Source organism: Rhinatrema bivittatum, chromosome 11 (genome assembly GCF_901001135.1).
Source record: "Rhinatrema bivittatum chromosome 11, aRhiBiv1.1, whole genome shotgun sequence".
Taxonomy (NCBI): Eukaryota; Metazoa; Chordata; class Amphibia; order Gymnophiona; family Rhinatrematidae; genus Rhinatrema; species Rhinatrema bivittatum.
Window position 1 is genome coordinate 77,058,327 of NC_042625.1, and position 24,846 is coordinate 77,083,172.

The window sequence follows — 24,846 nt, forward strand, 5'->3', positions numbered from 1 at the left end:
TCCTGAGGATTTTTCTTTCTCTGAGCAGCGCAGGCAGTGGGGTGGTAGGGCCCACATGGAGGCAGGGCAGCAGCGGTGATGCTCCAGCACCTATACAAATGTGGCTCCGGAGGGCTTGAATCCAGGCTTGACATGGCACCAACTCTACTGAAGATGACCTTGATATACACATAAGAGAAAAGTGCTAGAAAACTCTTGCATAAGGATAGTTTTCACTTCCTTCCCCTGTTCTATTATTAGAGTGAAAATTTGAGTACTGCACCCCCCCCCCCCCCCGCCCAGCCATGAAATTAAGGTGGAGCCAGACCAGAGCATTGTGGGTGGCAGGGATCCCCAGGCCCCCACCAGCCAAAGAAATGGAGGAGGACAAGATGAGGCGGGGGGGGGGGGGGGGGGGCTGGTGCCGCTGCTCCCCCACTGCTTTGCCTCCTCTGTGCCATAATCCCCCACCACATTCAGAACTCAAGGGCCATATTTCCTGCTGCTGATCTTGCAAGGCAGGAGATCAGCAAGAGAAGGTGCCAGCCCACAGTGCTTAACGTCTGCACAGGGGCAGCAGATTATGGGCGGATGGAGTGGGGCGGCCAAAAAACAGGAGGTGAATGCTAGGGAAGAGGATGGAGCAGGGGCTGAGAAACGGGGGAAAGAGGCAGGAGGAAGGCTCCTAGAGGAGGAGGGAGGGTGCTGTGCCAGAGCCCCCCCACCAGCAGGAGGAAGTGTGGCGCTGGAGCTGCTGTCAGTAGGTAAGCTGGGGTGAGGGGCCTCGCCCTGCGGAAGGTGCAGCTGCTGAGGGCATCTAATACCCCTGCACTGGCCTGGCCCCTTCACACCCAGCAGCATTGCAGAGGGTTTGGTAAGGAACAATTCTTGTTTTGCTTAAAAACAACCTTTTCTTCTATTCCCAAATCACTTTTCTTTTAGAATTTGATCAGGGACCAAGGCCAGATTCCAAAGTTCAGGAGCCGCACCCTACTTTGCATGGTCTCTGAGGATTCAGGCGCCTTTCTCCTTTTCACTTCTTATTTTTTTTTGTAGGAATTTCGATGTTACAACAACAACAAAAAAACAGCATCTGTGGAAAAATGATTTTTCCATTGCTTTTTTTCCTGTGCGTTATAGCAAAGTCATTTTCCCACTGTTTTGTTTTTGAAATTCCCTAGGAAAGTAAAAAAAAACAAAAAAAAACAAAAAACGAAGGTCCCTACAGATGTGGCAAGAGCCGTTGTCCCTCCCTCGAATTCTCAGTGGGCATTAGACGTATCCTAAGTGCCCCCCCCCCCCTACAAATTGATCTTTTGGCTTAAAAAAAAAAAAATCGGTCCGGTTCTGTCCTTATCCTCGGCAAATGCTGCTTTGATGTGTACCTTTCTAATTTAATTGAGGTGCACCTCTGCTCTGGGTGTTAAGGCAAAATCTGAGTGGTACACGTGGAAAGATTCCATGGAGCCAGATTTGACAGCTGGTTTTCTTTTTTCCAAAGTTAAAAATAATAATAATAGCCAGACCCCTAGTGATCCGAGGTAAAAGGCTTCCAGGTGCAGAGTAACCCAAGGTCTTGCTGCTGTTTGCCATGTGCTCGTGACTTTGAAGAGCTTTCACCTGGGGTGGAGCTTCCTGCACCGAGGCGTCTTGTAAAGTTGGAGCAAGCACAGCCCTGCCTAGGACTATTTCTGGCCTGCACCCTTAGAGATACGATATTTCCCCTTTACTGAAACAACAAACTAGCGCAAGGGTTGGGTTTTTTGTTATCAGAAAAAAAAAATATCTTGCAAATTAAAGTGAACACATTGAAAGCAAATAAACTGTTCCGCCTAAAACCAGTAACTGGAATAAGGAACGGAATCATTTGGTCTACGGCTGAAAAAGAGGGATTTGTGACTGAGGTGGTCATCTTTTATTTTTTAGCTGGCCATAAAAACCGGAAGGCCGATTTAATATAATTTATAAATGTGACACCAGGATGGTTGTGCGGTCGCTAAGCTTGCTTTCAGGCGCTGCAATAATTCCTGGCTGCCACCAGATGGCGCCCGCAGGTTACGAACCAAACGCTCTGGGCTCCCCGACGATATTTTAAAACGAGCATTTACTCGGGCTGCGCCTGTAATTCCTAGCATTTTTGTGGCTCAGTTTTACGACTTGTTTATATTTAATACATTCACATTGGTTGCGTAGCCGGAATATTTTTTTTTAAATAAATCCTTTGGGATTAAAAGCCTGGGGACGGAGTAAGGCTGGTGCCAGGGCGGGGTTACCATCCAGAGAGGGTCATGCACCCAGTACCACCCACCCCTGGGGTCACCGACAGTTCTCTTCTTCATGAACAGGTAAGTGGTGTTTTATGTCCTTTCTGAGAACAAAAACTACCCCTTCCCCCTCCGCCCCCAGCTTTGGACAGGTAACCGGTAACTATTATTAACTGCATTCTAGAAAGGAATTTGTAGCTAGAATGAGTTACTTTTCAAAAGAAGATTGATTTTCCAGTGGTTTATTCTTTCCTTTAAAATGCAGGATCACAAGCAGTAAACTTTGATCATCAACCTCTCATTTGATCTTCCTCTCATCAGATGCTGAGGGAAGGTCGCCCTGTCATTCCAGTTGAATGCACGGGAATAAAGGTTGTTAAATTCTGACCTGAAGAAGAGAGTACTAGCTCCCGAAAGCTATTCAAGAACCGTCCTGCTGGATTTCAGATCACAGCGCCCAGAGGAGAGGGGACAGGGGGTTCCCGCCCAGAAATCAGAGCATGGTTGGGGGAGGGAGTCCCAGTTTGGGGGTAGTTTCAGAATCGGGTACCCTGTTCTGCTGCTGCCTAAATCCAGCCCTGAAGAAAGGTATTTAGTTAGTCCAATAAAGAGACATCACTTTTACATATATATTATATATATCTGTGTGTGTGTGTGTTAACTTAGTTTTTCATTGTGTTATGGATTTGTATCTGCTTGGTGGATGTTGGAGGAGGGATCACAGCAGGGAAGCCTAAGGTTTATCTTCCATTCTTGGAGGAAGCTGTGCTGGAAAGGTCCAAAACACTCACACCCCCAGCACCCCATCCCTTGACATAGAAGAACAGAAAGCATCCAGCACCCTACAGTCAAGGCAGTGACAACCACACTCACGCGCTGCCCCCTAGTAGCCGGAACTGGGCAGTGCATCTGCTTCCCAAATCCCCTACCACAATGGTTCTCAAGCAGGGGTACCCGGAAGGCTGTGACCTGATACGTAGCCAGTCCACTACTGCCTCATGCCAGGGAGGGGAGCCCAAAACTGCAAGAGACACCCAGCCACCAATGTGCAGCGAGTCCTGGTCAGCAGCGATCTGCACTCCTACCTCAAATTCACCATTAAATAGTTGTCATTTTTTTTTATATGTGTGGAGAAGTAAGGTGGCTAGAGAAGTGGCAAACTGGTGTCGGGAAGAAATGACACAGTGCTGCAAAAAAAAAAAACCAAAAAAAAGTGTCCTTCCGCTGCCTCTGCAGCACCAGCATCGCTTCTGCTGGCCTTGGCTTGAATTCGCCGATGCCAGCATCTGTCACTCGTGCTTGTTATTTACCAGGTAAACACCAATTGGAAAAACAGACCCAACTATCACACTAGGATGTCTATCTTACATTTTTCTTCCAGATGCGGCGGCAGTGGCAGCAAAAGAGAGAGTTTGCACTCACAGGCCCTGCCGCGGCCCCGCCCCTTGCATGCAGGAGAAGGGGGTGTGGCCGCCGCAGGGCCAGTGAGCATCTGTGGCTTGCAGGCCCTATGAAGGCTTTCTCTTCTGTGGCTGCTGCTTTGGTGGCAGCCACTGAGAGAGTCTTGTGGTGCCCTCTTGGATGTAACAGCTGGAACAGCCGCTCCATTTGCCCTCCCTTGCTCTTCCCTCCCTGCCGTGTCCACCAAGTCTGGCCCCGTTCAGCACCCACTGGTGCAGTCACAAGCACTCGCACTCTCAGATAAAGACAATTGCGCAGACGTGATTTTTGTTTTCCCGTCACTGGAGCTTCTTGGACTGGTTCTTGTTCCAAAATCAAACCAAAGCCATGGGTTTTGTGGAAGGCATTCCTAGGAGGCTCCGCCCTAACTTCAAGGGCGGGTACAGCTGATGCACTGCAGTAGGAAATTGGGCTATGATCCATTGTAACGCAGGGACCCGAGGCTGGATATGTTCTGGTAAAACGGAAGTTTGGGCTCTTGCACTCGGCAGCCTCTGCGCCCCTCTCTGCCTGGAAGGCCGGGGACTGAGGGAGAAGCCCCAGGTCACTGAGGGGTCAGGCCGTAACCAGAGTCACTGCCCTCTGTTCCCCTCCATGGGGGACCCGCGGCGCCTGTTGCTTCCTCACCAGAGGTGGCTGTTTGTTCTCGCTGATCAGAGGCGCATTTCAGAGCAGCTGGGCTGTGAGCCTCCAGTCACTCAAAAGGAAAAAGGACTTGTGATCCTGGGACGAGACACAATGGCCTGTTCCCTTTCTTTGCTTTTTATCTGCCCCCAAATTCTTTTGTGCTTCCAGGCAGAGGGAGGAGGAGAAGACTTGAAGGATTGCAGGGAGCTCCAGCAGCGCCCGCCTGTGAGTGCAGCCTAAATGCCCACACCAGGCCTTCTGCGGATACAATGGCCCTTACAAGCAGGAGGGTAATGCGGCACTAAGAAGCAACACAAAGTGCTCGTGAAGAATCTCAGGCTAGAAACGTTTATGGCCTAGGCCTGTTATAAAGGGGGCTGACCAGAATGGTGTGGGGGAGAAAGCAAATGCCAGTTTATCAAAGGTGGCAGGCTGGTCAAGCCTTAATGAATTGGTGCCTAACCCCAGGAAGACGGTGCTCTTGTGAGCTGGTAAAGCTGTCCTTCCTGTATTTCTCCTGTTTGGAAGGAGTGGATTTAGCCACTGAAATTCAAGCCGGGAGCATGGATGTGATTTTTTTAGATGTTTCTCTCAATGGACACAAAAACAATTGTCCATAGTGAAGAGCTCTTTCCACTGTTTCCATAGAACTGGGCAGATTTGCCCCTTTTTAGTGCCACACCCAGGAAAAAGATCTGGGCATCATAGTTGATATTACATTGAAATCATCTGCTCAGTGTGCTGCAGCGGTCAAAAAAAGCAAACAGAATGTTGGGAATTATTAGGAAGCGAAGAGAATAAAATGGCAAATATAATGCCTGTGTATCGCTCCATGGTGAGGCCGCACCTTGAGTACTGTGTGCAATTCTGGTCGCCGCATCCCAAAAAAGGTATAATTGTGATGGAGAAGGTACAGAGAAGGGCTACCAAAAAGATAAAGGGGATGGAACAGCTCCCCTATGAGGAAAGGCTGAAGAGGTTAGGAAGAAGAGTCGGCTGAGGGGAAGATATGATAGAGGTCTTTAAAATCATAAAAGGAGTTGAATGGGTAAATGTGAATTTATTTACTCTTTCAGATAATAGAAAGACTAGGGGGCATTCCATTTAAAACAAATCGGAGAAAATTAAGCTCTGGAATTTGTTGCCAGAGGATGTGGTTAGTGCAGTTAGTGTAGCTGGGTTTAAAAAAGGTTTGGATAAATTCCTGGAGGAGAAGTCCATAAACTGCTATTAATCAATAGGGAATAACCACTGCTCGTTGCCAGCAATAGTAGCATGGGATCTATTTAATGTTTGGGTACTTGCCAGGTACTAGTGACTTGGAAACAGGATACTGGGCTTAATGAGCCCTTGGTCTGATCCAGTATGGCTTATATATCTTATATTCTTATGTTATGGTAAGATCTGATCTTGGGTAGCCTTATACATTGCTGCTTTCTGGTTACTGAAATTCACTTCATATAGGCCTGCTCCAGAGAAGCATTCAAACATGCTGGGGTTCGGGGGGGGAGAGACACCATGTTACATTGACTTTTGAAAAATGAGGCTGGCTTCCAGTAACATCCGGGGCCTAGTTTCAAGTGTTGGGTTTTCCCTTTTAAAGCCTTGAATAACGCTGCCAGCCTTTACCTTTGAAGGAGAGGTGGGTGGTGAATGTTCCCACGCGGGTTTCAAGGTCATCCAGCAGGGCCTCTCCTTAGATTTCCCTCACACGGGGAGATGAAGTAGAGGATGCTGGGACGTGGACACCGTGGAACAGATTATCCAAGGAGGTTCTTTTGTTCACAGATCTCCCGACTTTTAGCAAAGCAGCAAAGATGGGCTTATTTTTGGCAGCTTTTAAACATTTCTGATGGTTCATCCATAAGTTGGATGTATTTTATAATGTTTTATAATATTATTGGGGTGCGATCTTATGTGATTTACTGCCTAAAGTTTTTGGTTTTTTTCCAGGTTTTTATAGAAGTTTTAAATGGATAAGGATTATTGCTTTTGATGTTGTGCTCTTTGAGCTAGTGCTGGAATAGTGGGATTACATTTGACTAAAGAAATACATTTGCTCTGAATAGCTGGGAGATGCATGATGAATCCAAGCCGAGTTTGGTTTATTCTGTTGGCTGTGAGAGTTGGGTTATCAGGGAATGGGGGAAGAGGGAGCAGATCACCAAAATCTAAGCCAAGTGTTGTCTAAGCGAAGAATTGGCTCAGAGCATATTCTGCCATCCCCAGTCTTCAGATCCTGTTAGTTTTCTGGGGGAGGGGAGGGGGTATCCTCCCCCAGGCTCATCTACCTGTCCATACTCCAAGCTTCCCCCAGCCTCATTGTTGCTTGGTTCCCCTGCAACCCTTCCTGCCAACGGAGGCCTGGCTGCCGTCTGTCAGTGGCTGGAAGGGGGGGGTGAAGATTTCAGGAGGAGGGGGCGGGGGGTTGGGAATCACTGCTGTGAGGTCGTTCCTCTCTTGACACCAAGGGCTGGCTGAGTAATCCATCATCCGGTGTCAGCTCTTGGTCCACGGGGCACAATGCACTCCCTCCTCTCGCTCCCCATTCCCCCTATGGGAGCACTGGGGCTGGGGGAGGCAGTGAGTAAGACAACATATGGGAAGCAGCGCTGCGTTTATAATAAGTTGACCCGATGGTGGTGTGTGAGTGGAGTAGAGCTGCCATATGTAGTGCTAGGCTAGCCAGAAGTCCAGGAGGGTGTGGTATATGCACACATGCATTAAACATGCAGTCACATAACACACACACACTGTTTTGCCATATTATCTTGCAGTGCTTCCTAGGGAATGCCCTGGGTTTTGCATACTATAGGGGCCGATGTAAGAAGCTTCGCTGAGCCTAGCAGGGCTTTTCGCTCCTCTTTTGCTGCAGGTTTTATTACATCGGCCCCTTAGTGCAGTATTCCTGTCAGCTTGCACTGTAGATATGGCCTGCCTTAGCCTGGCATTCCTGTGGGATTATGCTGGATTTGTCATATTTTAGCAGAATGCTTTTATATTTCTGGGGACGTGTGGACCGGCACTGCTCCCTTCTCATTTACAGTTTGCTCAAATGCGTTTTGTTTTCCTTAAGGAAACACGAATGGTTTCCCCTGCCCCGCTTTTCACATTGGCTGCCCAATGGCATCGTCCCATCTCCTGGGATCAGTGAGGACTCCTAGAGGAGCTCAGAGAATGAGGAAAGCAGCTTCCCCGCAGGTTTTGGTTACGCTTCCCTAGGCACTGGCCTGACTTGGCTCTTTGGCCTGTGCTTTTGATCAGTGGACTGTGAGTGACCTCAGATTGGCTTGAATCTCCTCCATAGTCTTATCTTTCAATAAGGTTGGAGCGTAAATAAACAACACAGATTTATTTTTTAATTTCAGTCCCAGGAGTGTCAGCCCAGGGGGTACCAGGCTCATTCCTAACTTTTTGGCCAGAAGCCATGGAAGGCATCTCACGTTCCATGAGCACGTCCCCAGACTTAGCCCAGCATTTCTTGTGAGGCGGGTAATTGCACAGACAAAGACATAGTGCATATAATTTTTGGGGGGCTTGAAATCAAACTGCATTATTAAAACAGATCCTTGTTAATAGAAGCAGGAGGGCAGAGTCAGACCATTTGGCCCATCCATACAACTCTACCATCCCTACCACTCCCTCGGCGATCCTCGGTGCTTGGCCCATAAATTCACATGCTCTCCTCGTCGCCCTCACCTCCATGGGGAGGTCATTCTATGCGTCCACCCTATTTGTAAAGAAATATTTTCTTAGATTCCTCCCGAGTCTACCCCCTTTCACCCTCATCCACTGACCCCTCCTTGCAGAGCCTCCTCTCTGTTGTAAGAAGCCCGTCTTCTGCGTATTGATAAGGGGATGGAGGCACTTTGACCTGTTTATCTACAGCTGTGGTTGAAGCTCATCTTTCAGATGCCAGATGAGTAAAGAAGATTTGGGGGGCGGGGGGAGGAATACTTCTGTCCCCCCTCCCAATATTGAGAGCACAGTAGATGCCCCCTGGTGTAGAATTATTGACTAATCAGCAGCCCCTGACACAGGCGTGCACACACTCACACAGAGGGACAGAAACGTACAGAGATACTGCTGAGATATTTTGGATATTTTTTCTTTTCTTCACTTGTTTTCCTGTGATACCTGTTTTCCAATCTGGACTCTGTTCCCCCACCTTCCTATTGCTTTAAATACAAATCTTATTAGAGAGAGCTCTCCCTCCCCTCCCCACCCCTCTCCTCCCACCTCCACTGTGGGAACCAGGGGTGTGGAGGAGGGGGAGAGGGGGAAGTTTAATATCTCCAGGGTGCAAAGAAGGGCGAAATGTAGAACAGTCTAATAGAATGGCCCTGGGCTGTTATTGAACAGGAATGAATAGGCCCAGCTATAAAAGTGCTTTTTCTATTTATTTGCGTTGCCTGGAGGGTACCCGGGGGGGATGGCATGAGTGACAGGACCAGGCTGGAAAAAAAAAAAAAAAGCAGGAAAGAGATTTTTCATATGAGCCGCAGCAAGAAGTGGTCAAGGCACCTGCTGCAGTAGAGAGGAGGTAAATGGGTGAAGGACCCCGGTGGGTGCCCACGATGGAGTCCTACTGCCTTGAGATTTGACCGACGAAAGGTTTTCTAGGGAGGTGAATGTATTTTGTTTTGTTTTAATTGTCCGTCTATGGGCCTGATTCATCAAGGCCTTTTCCCATAGCCACAGGATCCAGCCCTATAAGCTGTGAAGCCTTTTACTGGATCGGTCTGAGACGGCTTCCCGGATATTGAAGAACGTGAGCCTCTGTTGCCCCGCCCCACCCTTCCCGGGTCAGTTTATCCACGTAGCATGTGGATAGTTTGGGCTGTGGCTATAGGGGACCTTGCCCTCCCCACCTCCGACCCACAAAAGATCTACGCGGACGGTTGCAGTTCCCATGGCCCCTGCTGCCTCGAGCCCCCCGATCCCTCCTGGCACGCTCGTGGCAGCTCGCGCTCTCTCTGGTGGTGACGCCCGGGGCTTCCTCCACGGCTCTTCACCACGTGCCCCTCTGGAGGTGCCATGCTGAGGATTTGGGAAAATAAAGCCCAAATGTATCTAATTGTGCAGAGTGAACCGAGCGGCTGGGGCTCCTCACAGACTTCATGCCCTAAATATGATTTTAGAAAGGGGATTAGCCACATCAAAAGGCAGCACAAGCTTTGAAGCTAAAGTTTCAATCCTGCCTCTCGAAACCTCCGTTTCAAACCTCTCCGTTTTTTTGTTGAAAGGCAGCTGATAAGTTTCATTGTCCTTTTTGAAATATTTGATGCATTGCCCCACCCCCCTTTTTTTTAATTTAATGTCCTCTTCGCTCTTTTCCTCTTGGTCTTGTCGATCCTGCTTGATTTCTTTGAAAGCTGCCGTGATGATAAACCTGAAGAGAAGGGGCCGGCTCAGCTGTTTCCGAATGCTCTCCGACCCCGGCTGTGCTTGTGTGGAAGAGGTCTGATTTTTTTTTTTTTCCCCCAGCCCCAGCCCCCCCCTCCCCGGTCCCTCCCCATCCTGACATTCAAATTAGTGCCTAGCAATGGCTCAGAACCAGAGTACCCCCATTTGGATGGCTGTAAACCATGCCCCCCTGGTAAAGATCCTTCTCCTCCCACGTACATCCCCAGCCAAAGAATGTGCGGGCTCTGCATGTAGGAATCCAGAACCCTGCCCTTTCCACCTGCCCCTCTCCCCGCGCCTCGTGCCTTGGCGGAACCTCCGTGCGTTTCTGCAGGGTTTCTGCTTCTCACCTGCACTGACCCAGCTCGATACCCCTCCTCCATCGCTGGAATTTTGCATATTAGAGCTAACCACGGGTCTTTCAGCGGTGGCGAGGAGACGCAAGCACCTTCCCCCAAAACTTGCACAGTACCGCCACTGAGGTGACAGACTGGGGCCTATCATGAGGCTTGGCAGGAGATGGCGCGGGGTTTATTCCATTACGTTCATAGATATGCGAGCTCCTGCTTCTTTTTAGGGACCTGTTCCAAGAGGACATGGAGTCCTCTTGTAGCCCCAGTCCAGCAGATTAGGGGCATTCCGAATCCAGGCGTTGCAAAAAGGAAGCCATTCCAGATGTGTGAGCAGAGGCAGATTTCAGCAGGTTCGAGACTCCCTCATGCCAGGACTGCGTCCCTAGCGTAACCTACGGTAAGGCATCAAATAAAATTGTGACCGAGCCTCACAGGCAGGAATGCGACTGGGGCTCAGGCATCCCCTCACAAGCAAAAGAGAGTCTTGTCGCTGGTCCCTACATTTGGGCTCTATTTTTAAAGAGGTGCAGAAGGTCATTGTTGATGTCCAGGTGTTAGGCCCAGCTGGGGCGACAAGAAGCTATGGGGCATTCATTTCTATAAGAATTAGAAGCTGTTAAACAAGAAAGATCTAGAACTAATTTCTGAAGTCCCGAAAACAGCCAATGTCATAATGCAACAGAAAACGCTGACAGTAGGAGTAGATACCGACGCAGAGGAATCACCAGCAGCCAAAAGGAGATATTGCCCTTGTGTGGGTCACTAGTGAGACCCCCATCCTGAATATGGTGCTCAGTGCCAGAGGCCGTACCTTCATAACAACAGCGAGAGGATGGAAACGATTCGGAGAAGGGCCTGCAACACGGAGCCTACAAGCGAAGCCTTCAGACTCTCAAGATTACTTGCGGGAGGGAAGAAGGGAGATTCAAATATTTGACAGGTTTCAGTAAATCACAGGAAGGTAAAATCATTTCAAGGACAAAGGGGGTCATGAAGCTGGAGAGAGGAAGGTTTACTGAGAGCAAAAGAGGTGGTGGAAACTAGCGCCGTGACAGAACTGAAGTCTGCCGGGGGCAGACACAGAGGACAGTGGCAGGAAGAGGCTTGGGATATCACCAGCACCTCGCCCTTCACTTCCCGAGGAGCCAAAAAGAAAGCAGGACCTAGAAACACTGCAGGCCATGGGGCAGCGGGGCGGGAACCAGCAAGACACAAGCGCCCAGAAACCTACCAGTTAGGTGCAGCTGGTGGCCGGAGAGTGTCCAGCAAGCTCACCATGACCTAGGGGGCCAGATGTGTAGGTGTCAGCCTTGTTAGTTTTGTTCGCATTCCTTACAAAAGGTGGTGGTGGTGGTGGTGGTAAGAATTAGAGGGGAGGGAGTGTTCGGATTATGTGTGGGATCTTGTATATTTAATTATCCATAATGCTAGAGAACCAGCGGGTAAGTAAGCAGAAACTGACTTGGATGAGGAGAAAATCAAGACCTGTCTCTTTGAATGGCGCTTCGTTTAATTAAGGAAATTTATGCTCTTTTCTTGGCTGGTGGGATGGTTTATTTGTTTTATTACAAACTCCTTGTATTTTTATTCAGATTGCATTAATCAGGATTATTTTTGCTGATGCGCTTGTATTGATATATATTGTATGATGTTTTTAATCGGGTTGTATTCCACTTTAAGACTAAAAAAAAAAAAAGTAAAAGATGGAAAATTGGGGAGAAAAAAAAAAAAAAAGAGCGAGCTCCTTCAAAGGCTCACGTTTCCTCGGCTGGTGCCTGGAATGTCTCCTCGCAGTGTGGACTGGATGGGTTAATTACTATTTTTTCTGTTGTCATCTACGTTGTTGCTATGTGGACTGTGACACCGAGCCCTGCATTCACCCCGAGGAGTCCATCAAAGTGTAAAAAAGCTCCCCTGACACATCTTGAAGCCTTTATCCCGAGGTAAAAGGAAGCTCCCCTCTAGCCCCTCTGGAACACACATTCTTGCAGGAAAGAATTACCCCCTAATAGGGCATGATTGCAGTAATTATTAATTGGAGCAGCTCTGGGAGATGCTGGGTTTAGATAAAGCTCTTTCCTCAGCAGACAGCAAGGCCAGGAGCTGAAGGCGGAATCCAAAACGCCAGAATCGGAGGATTTGCCAAATAGTTGTCTGATGCTCACTGACTGACTCCATGCCAGCCAGGTAGGCCGATGCGGTCCTGTTGCTTCTATGGCCTGGTGGTTCCTGCTTTTTGTTTTTAGAGAAACTGGACTGCCACTTCCCTGCATGCACTGGGGGTGAAGCCAGGAGCGTCTCAGTCCATCCAGATGACATGGAGCCAGTTGGTGATACTGCACACCCTTCACCAGCCCATGGGGGCAAGGGCTACCACTGCTTACGGGGGCCAGCTGGGGAGCACAGCCTGCCGCATTCTGATTGGCTGGGATCTGTGCCCTGCTCTGAGAGTGACGCAGGATGCAGGCTGCCCCTGGGGAAGTGAAAGCCTTATGCAGGGGCAGAGAACCCGGGGAAACCAGTCTACAAAACCTCTCTGTTCATAAACACCTCCTCTTTGCTGTGCTTATGTCCTGAAGGACAGAGACCTGGGGGGAAGGGTAGTAGGGCATTACACTCTTTAATCCCCCTTTCCTTCCCTCCAGGACTCAAACGTGGCCAGCCTGGTGGCTCAGTGGCACTTCCGTGCACAGTCCTGTGATTCCTAAGTTCTGAGCCCGCTGGGTTGTGGATTGCTACAGAGGCAGCCTTCACGGTCCCGGGTGGGGGTGGGGAGGAGCCCCAGTGATTGTGAAAGGGTTACATCTGCTGGCCAGGCTCAGGGTGCATGCTTGGCACATTCTGTAAGGAGCTGAGGTCTGTGGCCCTTGGCCATGGACCACCACTGCAAGGCTAGGCTGAGATGGGGCATGGGGGTTATGGGTTAGGGGAGGAAAAACCTACATAGTAGTTACTGATGGTTCCTGGTGCTGTACCACAACAGAGACCAGTTCTGATTGATATGAAAGCTCCATAGGAGCTGTAGGAAATATCTGGGTCTAAAAGAAAAGACTGAAAGAAGAGAACGGAAGCCATTAGCCCCCACTTTCCAACAGGGCTGGTGCTTCCATAAGGTGAGTCACCTAGAGTGCCAAATCTTAGGTGGGAGGGAGGTAGCAAAATCACCAACATGATCCCCTGGCCACTGGAGATTCCATCCCACCATCATCTGAAGAAATAAGGAGAGGCCCAGCAGAATAGAGAGAGTGAGTGTCTGTGTGTAAGAGAGTTTCTACTGTCTACACCTAAAAACACTAATCCATGACAATCTCAGGCTGATTGGAAATCAAACGTTCCTAGGTATGGAGAGCAGGGGATTTTTTTTTTTTTAATCCTTATTAGTTTTGATTATTCAATGGTGGTTGAAGTATCTGCTGTTTTTAAATATTTATTGGTGTTTGGGGAAATGTTTTAAAAAAAAATTGTATGTGAGTTTTTAATTGCTGGGTGATGTTCTATTTGTTAGCTGTTATGAAATATTCTTTTATGTGTGTTATTAATCTGTTGCAAGGAGTTAGCAATCTGTTATTATTTAGGAGAGTTGTGGTTGGATCCTTGGACCAGTAGCAGATGACCACACCCCCGGGGGAATGATCCCGAGAGAGACCACCGGTCAGGCTCAGAGTATGGAGACAGACACACACTAGTTCTTTTATTAGACAGTATACTGAACCACCAGAGGTGGCAGTAGTGAGCTGGAATGCCGGGCTGGGCTGTAGTCCCTCAGATACTGGAACAGCGATCCCTGGAGGCTGAGCTGTAGAGAAACTGAAATATAGTGAGTAGGCAGGGTATGCAGAGTTCATGGACAGAACCTGATGGTAACACTCACACAATGTCTCATAGAAGCCCAGGAGCTGGAATGAAGTAGGCCCTTGAGGAGCGAGTACCTGGTTCCAGGGAAAGCTCTGAGAGTGCGATGGTAACTCACAGATGTAGTAGGCAGCGATGACTTCCAGGCAGAAGTGAATTCCTCGTACTGCCATCTCTGGTGGTTCAGTATACTGTCTAATAAAAGAACTAGTGTGCGTCTGTCTCCTAACTCTGAGCCTGACCGGTGGTCCCTCTCGGGATCATTCCCCCGGGGGCGTGGTCATCTGCCACCGGTCCAAGGATCCACCCACAACTCTCCTAAATAATAACAGATTGCTAACTCCTTGCAACAGATTAATAACAATGTGTGATTACTATTTTATATTTCTTGATTTATTTTTGTTTTTTGAGAAATGGTGGTTTTGTTTTTCCATTGTTGCACTGCATACAGAGTCTAGCTTATTGTGGTTTTCAGTTCAGTTTTTATCTGCACATTTCTATTTATTCTGTACTTGGTGAGGGTCTGTCTGTATTCTGCATGTGTGACCAAGGTGAGATAGTCTGCTAGTGTGTAGGATTTGTGTAAGAATCGATAGCAGCCTAGCTTTTTCTGGTTTCCTAATAGAAGTATGTTGGGGTGTTAAGGCCTGGTGTAATGTTTGCAGTATTGCCTTTTCATAGGTAGAATTGTTGCTGCTTCAGTGCTGGCAGTTAGTGCTGTTTTGGTATGGGAGATTTACTATATTATTATTGTAATCCATAATATATTGGTTCGTAGTGTGTCCGTCAGTGCTCGCGCATGTTCCCCAGCCCGCCGATAGATGGCGCAGGCGGCTCCAACACGCCGTACAGCGGCCATGTCACAACACCAGCTACAAGAGGTACTCCTGGGGGAATTCTGCGCTACTGCGGAATGCAGATTTTACACAGAATTCCTCCTTCCCGCAGATTTCCTCCCTCACCTCACCGATTTCCTCCTTCGCCAGAAGACTATTCAAAACCGGAAGGACAGCAGCCATCGCCGGACAGGCAGAAAATAGCAGAGGAGACCCTGGCATGCCGCGAACGGAGTGCGTCCCACAGCACACGCTCTGTTCGCAGCATGCCGGGGTCTCTGCTGCTACTTTCTGCTCAAGGCGAAAATGGAAGGCCCCCGTGCACTGCGAACGGTGCGCCGGGCCTTCATCTTCACCGCAAACGGCGCGGGTCCCGCAGCATTCTGGTGAGAGACAATGTGTGTCAGGGAGGGGAAGATGGGAGAGAGCAGGAGGGTGTGAGAGAGCATGGGATGCTGGTGAGAGAGGGGGGGTGACAGAGAGCATGGTTGGTGAGCGGGGGGTGGGGAGGATGTGAGAGAGAGCATGGGAAGTAAGAGAGGGTGGGTGGAGGATGCTTGAGTGTGGGTTTCAGAGAGAGGAAGCCTATATGAGGGGAGGGAGATGCCGGTGAGAGAGAATGTGTGTGTGAGAGAGGAGAGGGGGTGTGGGGGAATGCGAGAGACAACTTGTTTGGTCAGAGGGGGAGTGCGGGGGATGCTTGAGTGTGGATTTCAGAGAGGGAGCCTATATGAGGGGATGTGTGTGAGTGCGAGAGTGAGGGAGCCTGTATGAGGGTGTGTGTATGTGGAAGGGACACTCTCTTACAGTGAATTTCTAGGGAAATTCTGCTTAAAAGATTTAAAATTCTGCATCTTTAAGTAATAACTTTTTTCTTTAATAATTTAAAATGTAATTACTTAAGAGCATATGTGCCAATAAAAAGGCTCGCTGCCCGGGTGTAGAACGGGTACAGTTGCTAGTTCAGTTTAATCATGGCTTTCTGAGGGCCAAGCCCATACCCAACATGCATTACAATAAGCCTAGTCCATGCTGGACAATTGATGGAAATTGAGGAATATAAGAATTGATGAATAATAATAATAATACCATATGGGTTCCAAGCAATGTTCCCTCTAAGGTAGTGGTCCCCAACCCTGTTCTGGGGGCCCACCAGCCAGTCGGGTTTTCAGGATATCCACAATGAATATGCATGAGATAAAATGTGCATACACTGCCTCCATAACATGCAAATTTTATCTCATGCATATTCATTGTGGATATCCTGAAAACCCGACTGGCTGGTGGGCCCCCAGGACAGGGTTGGGGACCACTGCTCTAAGGAGTGACTAGGTATGTGCAAATTTTTTTGTGTGTGTGAGCAACATTTTTTTTTTAAACCAACAATTTCTGAGCACCAGCATTAGCATTGCATTCCTCTATATAACACAAAGAAAAATGTATGTGAGCGACCATGTAAAACCTGTGAGCTGTGTTCCGAAATATATGAGCGATCACGCACTCCGCTTAGAGGGAACTATGGTTCCAAGCGCGCTTTTTTACAGGGTTTTCTGATTGCACAATGGCAGTGCAAGTACTGTAAATATTATAATATAAATGTTGTGATAGTTGCACCTCAGAAGATTGTACTTTAAATGTTCTTTTTCACATACAATCTGGTATTATAAATGCATGAATTTAAATTGTATGTATATTGGGCTGTGGGGGGAGGGTGCAGTGCTGTAAGGCTCATCTAGAGAGCCTAACACCCTTGCACTGGCCCTGCTTTCCCTGTATGAACTGAGCATGCTGTCCATTCTCCATGGACACAGGGATGATGTCCAGTCAGGGGACGGGAGGGTTAGACTGCCCCAGAGCTGCTAATTGACCCTGTTCAAGACTGGCCAAAAGTCTTCCTCCTTGGTTTTTTGAACTCGCATCCCAATGCATTATGGTATTTGTAGTCCCTGCTTCAAACCATGCAAAATCAATGCTGCAGGTACCAGAATGCATCGGGATAAGGGATGTTAGATTTCCAGGACCAGCCTAAAATACCCCTCCTAGAACCGAGTAATTTGGCAGTATTGCATGCTCTGCCCTGCCTATAGTCCGCATGGGCAGAGAAAATTGTGGGGCTTATGGGCTGTGTTCGCTGAGGGGGGGGGGGTGAGGGGTGTGCAAGGTGCTTTTTTGCAGTTGTTGGGGAAAAGGAGAGGGGGCATGTCAGATTTTGCGACGCTCTATCTGTACTTGTTTAAAAAACCACTAATATCATACAGCTCTGCATCACAACATAGTGTGTGTGTGTGTTACTGTATGTGTTTAGAGAGGAGAGTGCAGGATCTGTTCAGGTCTAATTCTACAGCAGTTTCCCCCCTCTAACAGCTGGTTTGGCCTTGAAGATGGCAGTCTGGCAGGGGGAGAAGGGTAGAATTCACCAGGCTGAGGATGGGCACGAGGGAATGTCAGTGTTCATCTAGACCCAGCAAAGATCGCAGGTCAAAGGTCTGAATGCCTCTTGAAGATTGCATTAAACTCTTTGAGATGATGATAAACAGATGTCTGAGAAAAGCTTTGGATTATTAAAAGCAGAATGAGCAAGAAATCATTAAGCCATTATATCATAAGATGCCTTTGATAGTAACGTAGTAAATGATGGCAGATACAGACCAAAATAGTCCAGCCCGGCTGCCCGGTTAAGATTCCTCTACCTTGGGCAGAGGCAGATATAGAATTCCCATATGCAACCCAACACAGGATCTCCCCTCCCCCGTGTCTCCCAAGCATACCAAAATCATGAGGGCCTTCACCACCACCTCCGATAGGCCATGTCAGTCCTTGCCGTCTGCGGTATGCAGTATATGTTATATTCCTATCCCACAGTGCTCTACTCCATACCTTAGTGATATTTTAGCTCTCGTGCTGGGGGTGCTATTTCTCACCTCGTTTCTTCCCTGCTTGCATTATGTAGGATCCATGCTCCCCTCCCTCTGCCAGACATCTTACCACACTATTTTGTGACTGCATCAGACCTCTTAAGAAAGCATTAGGGTACATCTGCAAGGAACAACTGTAAACAGCAGTGATGTAATAGTGCTGTCCTTGCCTATGCTAGGGATGGCTCCCTATACTTTTCTGGGTCTAGCAGAGGGATGAGTGGCCCATTCTGGGGACCCCTACACGTTTGGCTTCCTTGTGGAAGGCCTCAGGGTAGGCTGAGCAGCAGAGCCAAGACTAAAACTGGTATGGACCTTGCGTTGCCTCAGATCAGACAATGACAGCTGGGATGGACACAGACGTAGGCCGGGGCAAAACAGCTGCAGACCTCATGGATATGCCACCCTTCCCTGGCTGGATCAGTGCAGACCACTGGGGGCAGGCCAGTTTGGCTGGGGGGTCATGGAGGTGGATGAATAGTCCCAGTGTTAAAACTGAAAAAGACTACGGTTAGTAGCCAGCCATGAAGTGCCAGTTCGGATGGACACGGGCAAGCTGGGATGGCCTGTGTGGAGGGGGGGCCATGGTTAAAATCCAGGCTTCAGTGAGCAGGGGGAGTTTAAGATCTTTCTCTCTTTAATCACAGCATCAAGTCTGCAATATACCCCACAGTCCCCAGTCTTATTAATAAGATGGAGAATAGGGGTCTGGGTATTGGCTTAAATAATATATACACAGCAGAGCACCCTGAGCTATGGGCCTCAGGTTTACTATCACGCAGTAAGGCAGGGGCAGCTACACAAGTTGTGTGTGTTTTAGGTAGCGTAAGGTTGCTCCGTCTTACACAAACAGGCATCATGGAAGATTGCAAATTATCCCTCCCCTCTTTTTTTTTTTTAATAACCTCCACCCCAAAAAAGTAATTTCCCGGCGGTGACCCCCTTCCTCTACCATAAGGCTATGTATTCCATGTCTGTGCTGGATCCCGGCGGCTCTTCACCACGTGGTTAGTGCACTAATGAATTAAACCTCTGTGTGTGGTAAAAGAAAAGCTTTTTTTTTTTTGGGGGGGGGGGGGTGGAGGATCTTGGGAGGTGTCTCCCCCATCTCACAATGACTCTCTCTTCAGGGACGCAGGGGGAGGGGGCAGTTTCGGGAATGGCTGTCCTGGCTCGGGGGCTGAACTCTGCTGCCCTCGGACCTCTCTGAGCTGTGCACAATTTTCCTCAATTACTCGGGGTGTCTGGCCTTCGCCCTCGCCAGGCTGCGGCCGAACCAGGCTGGCTGTAACGTTTGGGCACGTTGTTAAGAGGGAGCCCTAGCCGTGAAACAAGGCTGCCTCCCTGGGGTGCGGAGGGGGGGGGGGGTGTTACCCCCTCTGGGCTTCAGGTATCGATGTCGCCTTGCAAAACACAACCACCCCTCCGCTGGGCCGCCTTCCCTGCGAGGTCCTGACCTGTGTGTTTCCCTGTATTTAGTCTGCGCCGCGGCCGTCTCCAGGTCGCCTCTGACAATTAGCGCTTTATAAAGCGCCCATCGGCAATCACAGAGCCAGGCTTGTTTACAAAGCGCCAGCAGTGTACACAGCACTGTAAAGTCCCCGAGCAGTGACGTGGTCTTTATTAGGCATTGTCAGGGACCCTGTAAAACAGACAGCATGTTAAATTGTGTGTGTGTGTGTTTGTAAAATGACCCATTCCGAGAATCATATTTATGTAGAGGGCATCCTCATAGGTCCTGTTAGCTGTAATGAATTTTTTTTTTTTTTGGCTGTGTTCCCTACATCGTCCCTTTTCCAGTCTGCTTTTTAGTCCTCCTTGCTCACGCTGGATCGTGTTGTAGACGAGGCTTTCTGTTCTTTTTTTTTTTTATTATTACTCAGACAGATTATCCGTCTTTTGAAAACCCAGAAACCTAGCCAAACTTTTGCAGTCTGTGTACATGCTAGAGCTGTCAAAAACAAAAAAAAAAGTAGTCTTCTGGGTTTGACAGGAGATGGAGGATTCCGCCAACAATCGGCTCCCGCCAGTGGCAGCAGCGAGGCGGTGCCCCCCCCCCCCCCTCCGCATCTGGATCAGACAGGAGCACAGCTGGCCTGAGCGGGGCCGGGGCCTCGGCCGCTTCCACACCAGTTCTGCCGTCCCCGCGCTTCTCCTGCTTCCTGAGCACCAGAGGCCGCTGCACCTGTCACAGCCTTTCAGGGGCTGCCTAAGACAAATGAACATGAAAAGGCCGTCCTCATTAACATAAAACCATTTAGTTGATCAATGGCCCCCAGCGGTAAACAAGGAGTTTTAATCCATGGAGGAGCTGATTGGGTTTTGCGTCCTCCTGGCTCAGCGCGATGGATTCTGTGACAAAAGGGAAGAAAAATGTTTGTGATTCACCCGGCGAGGAGCTGCCTGGCAAATTAAAACTGCTAGGGAGAGGGGGGGGAAGAGGGGAGAGAGTGCAAGAGATAGGGGGAAGGGAGGGGAGAGAGTGCATGAGGAGGGAGGGGAAAGGGGGGAAGAGTGCAAGAGAGGGGAGATGGGACAGAATGGGGATTGAAAGGGAGGGAGGAGAGGAGGGAAATTCCGAGGATGGGGGAAGAGGAGAGAAAGGTGCTCCTGAACTGGATCATTAATCCCAGAGGTGGGGGGGGGGGGGGGGGGATGCCAGAGACCCTGAGAGCCTTTTATTAATCCCCGTGGGTAGGAAGGAGCCTGCGATGGATTATTAATCCTGGAGGTTAGGGAGGCCTGAGGTGGAAAGCCTGGACTGTGAAATCTCTGGAGGAGTCCAGCATTGACCCTGCCTGAAGCAGATTTGTTATGTCACAGGGTAGAGGTCATTCCTGGTACAGGACACGTTGCATCCTGAAGCGGAGGGGGATCATCTATACCCACATCAAGAGCTGAAATCCCAAGGAGAAGTGGAGGGAAGAAGAAGTGCATTTGCTGAACCTTTTTTTTTTTTTTAAAGCATGACCAAATTCTTCAATGGAAACCGGGATTATTTTGCCAGATTAGAGGCCCTGGTCCCTCCTAGTGGAGGAAGGTTAGTGGCTTTGAGCCAGCCAATGGCCTCCGGTTCTTGGAGCTCATGGGGTCTGAGTTGCAGATTACAAATCTTGTACTTGGAGTTTTGGGTGGCCAAAACAGGCAAAGCTGAAAGTGTGGGTCATCTTTTTTTTTTTTTTTTCTCCCCCTCTGTCAGCAGGAAGTGCAGAGGAAGGGCAGGAGAAAGCATCAAATTAAATTGGAATAAAAGTGTGATTGGGCAAAGGCTGGGAGGAATGAAAAATGAGACCTCGAAATGCAGTAATCCGAGGCTCTTCCCCATGATAAATGGATCACTCGCAGTAATCAATGACTTCCAGCCATACAAAGGGAAATATGGTCCTTGCTGCTCACTGGGGGGGTGGGGGATCTGATGCCAGCTGTGGGGTGCTGGCGAAGGGGGGGGAGGGGGAGGGGGAGAGATGGAAATATACCAAGAAAAAAAAAAAGAAAAATGTTTTCTCCGTTGACCAGCCCTGCTGCCTGGAACCGGTGGAGAATTGAATTCAATTACCAGAAAGCTCTTTGCGAGCTTCATTCCCTGGAATGAGGCTTCAGCGCCAAGATGGATGAGGCGCCCAGATCGCTGCAGAGCACTGTTCAATCTTCTCGCGATTTATGGCCTACAGAAACTTCACTAGATTTGTTTTTGTTAAAAAAAAAAGAGAGAGAGAGAGAGAGAACGAGAAAAGAAAAGATGGAAAGAGTAAGCAGGGGGAGGAATGCAGATGCTTTGTGTCTTCCTAAAGATTCGGCTCCCTCCCCCTTCCCCACTCCCATATTCCCTTCCCGAACCAGAGAAGCTGATTTTACCATGCCTGGTGACCCCCATCATGTTCAATAATAAGCTTTAGCACTGCCTGAATGACCTTGAAGAACTTATTATTATTATTATAAACTCCATGCTGGCTCTTTCAGCGACTTTTCCTTGACTCTTGGTACGCACATGGGGGTCTTGCACAACTGAGATGCCTCTTCAGGAGTGAGGGCATCTGAGAGGGGCTCAGGCGGCCAGGCCAGGATTCCTGGGCATGGATTAGCTTAATATCAGGAGGACGAGGGTCTGACTGTAAAGGCTGGCCGGCCTGCTATTTACATATCGGGGAAAACTAATAAACAACTGCAAATTAGAGATTATCAACGCAGAGAGAGAGGGGTCACCAAATTACCCAGTTTTAATGCATCTCTCCAAAAGATGCATCCATCCCAACCCATTGCTGGATCCCTGCCTTCCCCCTCACAATGGTGCCTCCTCAAAGATTCTAGGTCAGGGGTGGCCAATCAAGAAGAAGCCTGGTTTTCAGGCTACCCCTAACGAATTGTGCATGATATAGATTTGCACGCACTGCCTCCATTGTATACAGAGCCATGTCCTACATATTCATTATGGGTGTCTTGAAAACCAGACTTGTTTGGGGCTCTTGAAGACTGGAGTCGGCCACCTCTGTAATAGGTAGTAGAAGTTACGAAGATAAGAACATAAGAAATTGCCATACTGGGTCAGAGCCTAGCATCCTGTCTCCAACAGAGGCCGATCCAGGCTACAAGTACTTGGCAAGTACCCAAACACTAAAGTAGATCCCATGCTACCATGCCAGTAATAGCAGTGGCTATTCCCTAAGTAAACTTGATTAATAGCAGTTAATGGACTTCTCCTCCAAGAACTTATCCAATCTTTTTTTAAACCCAACTGCACTAACCACATTCTCTGGCAACAAATTCCAGAGCTTAATTGTGCATTGAGTGAGAAATAATTTTCTCCAATTAATTTTATATGTGCTGCTTGCTAACTTCATGGAGTGTCCCTTAGCCCTTCTATTATCTAAAAGAGTAAATAACTGATTCACATCTACACGTTCTAGACCTCTCATGATCTTAAAGACCTCTATCATATCCGACCTCAGACATCTCTTCTCCAAGCTGAACAGCCCTAACCTCTTCAGCCTTTCCTCATAGGGGATGACAGAGGCACTAAAGGACTGACATCTTTTCAGGGTGGGCATGACCATTAGGCAGGCCTAGGTGGCCACCTGGAACACTATCAGTGGATGGGGAGCCATGGGGTACAAGAGGGTGCTATTTTCAAAAATGAGAGAGTGCTCACTGTAAGAGGGTGATACTAACTCTAAACCACTGTCAGAGGGGCACATTCAACTCAAGATGGGTTTTGGTAGGGAGGTGGGGGCAGTGTTACATTGATCTGCCTAGGGCACTAAAGACCCTTGCACCAGCCCTGTATCTTTTGTGGATAGTGTGGACATCTTTTGCCAATGTGCCTCCTAGTTTGGGTTCACAATTAGTTCTAAATCATTCTAGGAAGCTGACCAAGCCATGTTGATTTTTGCTGGTATATGCAACCTCTTACTTTTGACTTAGGTTTTGGTTCACCCTTCTCTCTAGTCATGCCTAGGTTAGCCGGACAATGCATCCCCTCCCGATCTGGGCATCATGAAGGGTGGGTCTTGTCCCACTGGTCAGAGAAAGGGGTAGGAAGCCTTTTCAAATGTTCTGGCCTTGCTAAAGGGGAGACCGGAGGACTAATCCCACTTCTACTCTCTCCTGTCATGGAAGGTACCCAGTCCACCGTCTTTCCTGGGCTGCCCCCGTCTTTTCTCAGTACCCATCCCAGAACGTCCTGCACGACGGCTGTAACCAGTTGGCCACCCTCTGGCATCAGGCTGAGGCACCGATTCGTTTCAGCTTGATTGGGACCCACATACCTTGAACGGGCAGCAGGCAACGTGTGGCTCCTGCCTGTAGACAGAACAGCGCCCTCACCCCCCAATAAAATGATCAAGGGGGTGCAATCTAAGGTTTGGAAGTTCGCTCCTTCTCCTGCAGCCTCATTCAAACCAATTTAGGGAAGGGAGGGAGGGGGGTGGGGCAGGAAAGGAGAAAGCAGCCAGGAGCGGATTCCCCCACAACTTGCTAACACACAAGCCTGTAAAATTACAGAGTAGAGAAGAGGGTAATTATGTAGTCATGGAAGACAAGAGGAACAAAGCGGCAGGTTTCATGCTTGGGTTCACCCCAGCTGCTAATTGAGTGATCTCGTTAAGAGAGGTCTCGGAGTTCCTGTCAGTTTCTATTGCTAATTCCTTAATGGCCCAGCTATTTGGCTTCCTGAGGTAGGTGAGAAAATGGAGGGGTAGACAGGGAGAAAATGGAAGGTTTCTCGACTAGCGCTGACGAGAATTGTTTAGAATCTGAGAACATTTCTTTATACCCTTTCTTGCTGCTTTTTCTTTCTCTTTTTAGAGGTGGCGGTGGTTTATAAGGCTTTTTTTTTTTTTTTTGCTTTTCCCTGCGTTCTGAGCACGTAAGGGGTCTCCCTACCACGGCTTTTTTTAAAGGAAGGAAAAAAAAGGCTTTTTTTTTTTTTTTTTTTTTAAGAGGTGCGAGAAGCCACATCCTTCCCCAGCATTGATGCAAGCGGCGGCTGCCACTTGGGACGCGGGCTCCTTTCGGCCTGGCCAGATGAAGCTCTCTGGGCAGCGTCCAGGGTGGCCCTGCCTGCCTGCCCTCCAGGCCGAGTCCGCTCTTCCAGCGCTCAGGTCCCGAGCCGAGCTCCACACATACCCCCCCCCATGCTGGAAAAGTTGTTAATTGAGCCTAATTGACAGCTGCTAACGAGGTAGTAGAATAATGAAACCTATTTAAGGGATGACGGCTGATAATAATAAGGAGGGAGAGGGTGTATTTCAGACCCATGGCCGCAGGGATCTTGACTGCTCTCTTAACCAGAAAGCTGCAGCTTTGCCCCTCCAGTGGGTGGCGCGCGCCCTGCCATAGCCCAGATGGCTACTAGTAGCCTTCATTGATGGGCCTCAGCGGTCTGTCGGAAATTGCACTACACCTTTCTCCTGTGTAACTCCCGAGTCCCAGCCTTTAACCTGTTCATCCTTGCTCCCTATAACATGAAGAAAGGTTAAGCTATAAGAGCAGTGCCCTTCTTGTGTCAAACTGCTGCAGAGACTCTTAAACTTTTTCCTGCTGTCACAGTTTGATGCTTGTAGACGCCGCAGTCACTTGTGGTATGGTGTTCAGAGCCCTCATTCCAGGTTGTCACAAGAGCTTTAACATTGCACAGGAGGAGATTTCCCTGTTTAAC

General features: G+C 48.8%; 1 protein-coding gene across 2 annotated transcripts in view; it reads left to right on the forward strand.

Annotated features, from left to right (window-relative positions):
• The first annotated feature begins 1,773 nt into the window (after positions 1–1,773).
• The window catches only part of LOC115073274 (homeobox protein meis3-like), a 184,088-nt gene continuing 161,015 nt past the window's right edge, over positions 1,774–24,846 (forward strand). Inside the window, exon 1 of one of the 2 annotated variants that reach the window (XM_029571574.1) lies at positions 1,774–2,324. In XM_029571574.1, coding sequence (XP_029427434.1) covers positions 2,268–2,324 — 57 coding nt within the window. In that variant the 5' untranslated portion in view covers positions 1,774–2,267. The remainder of the gene's footprint in view (positions 2,325–24,846) is intronic. The other variant, XM_029571576.1, reaches the window with a different exon arrangement.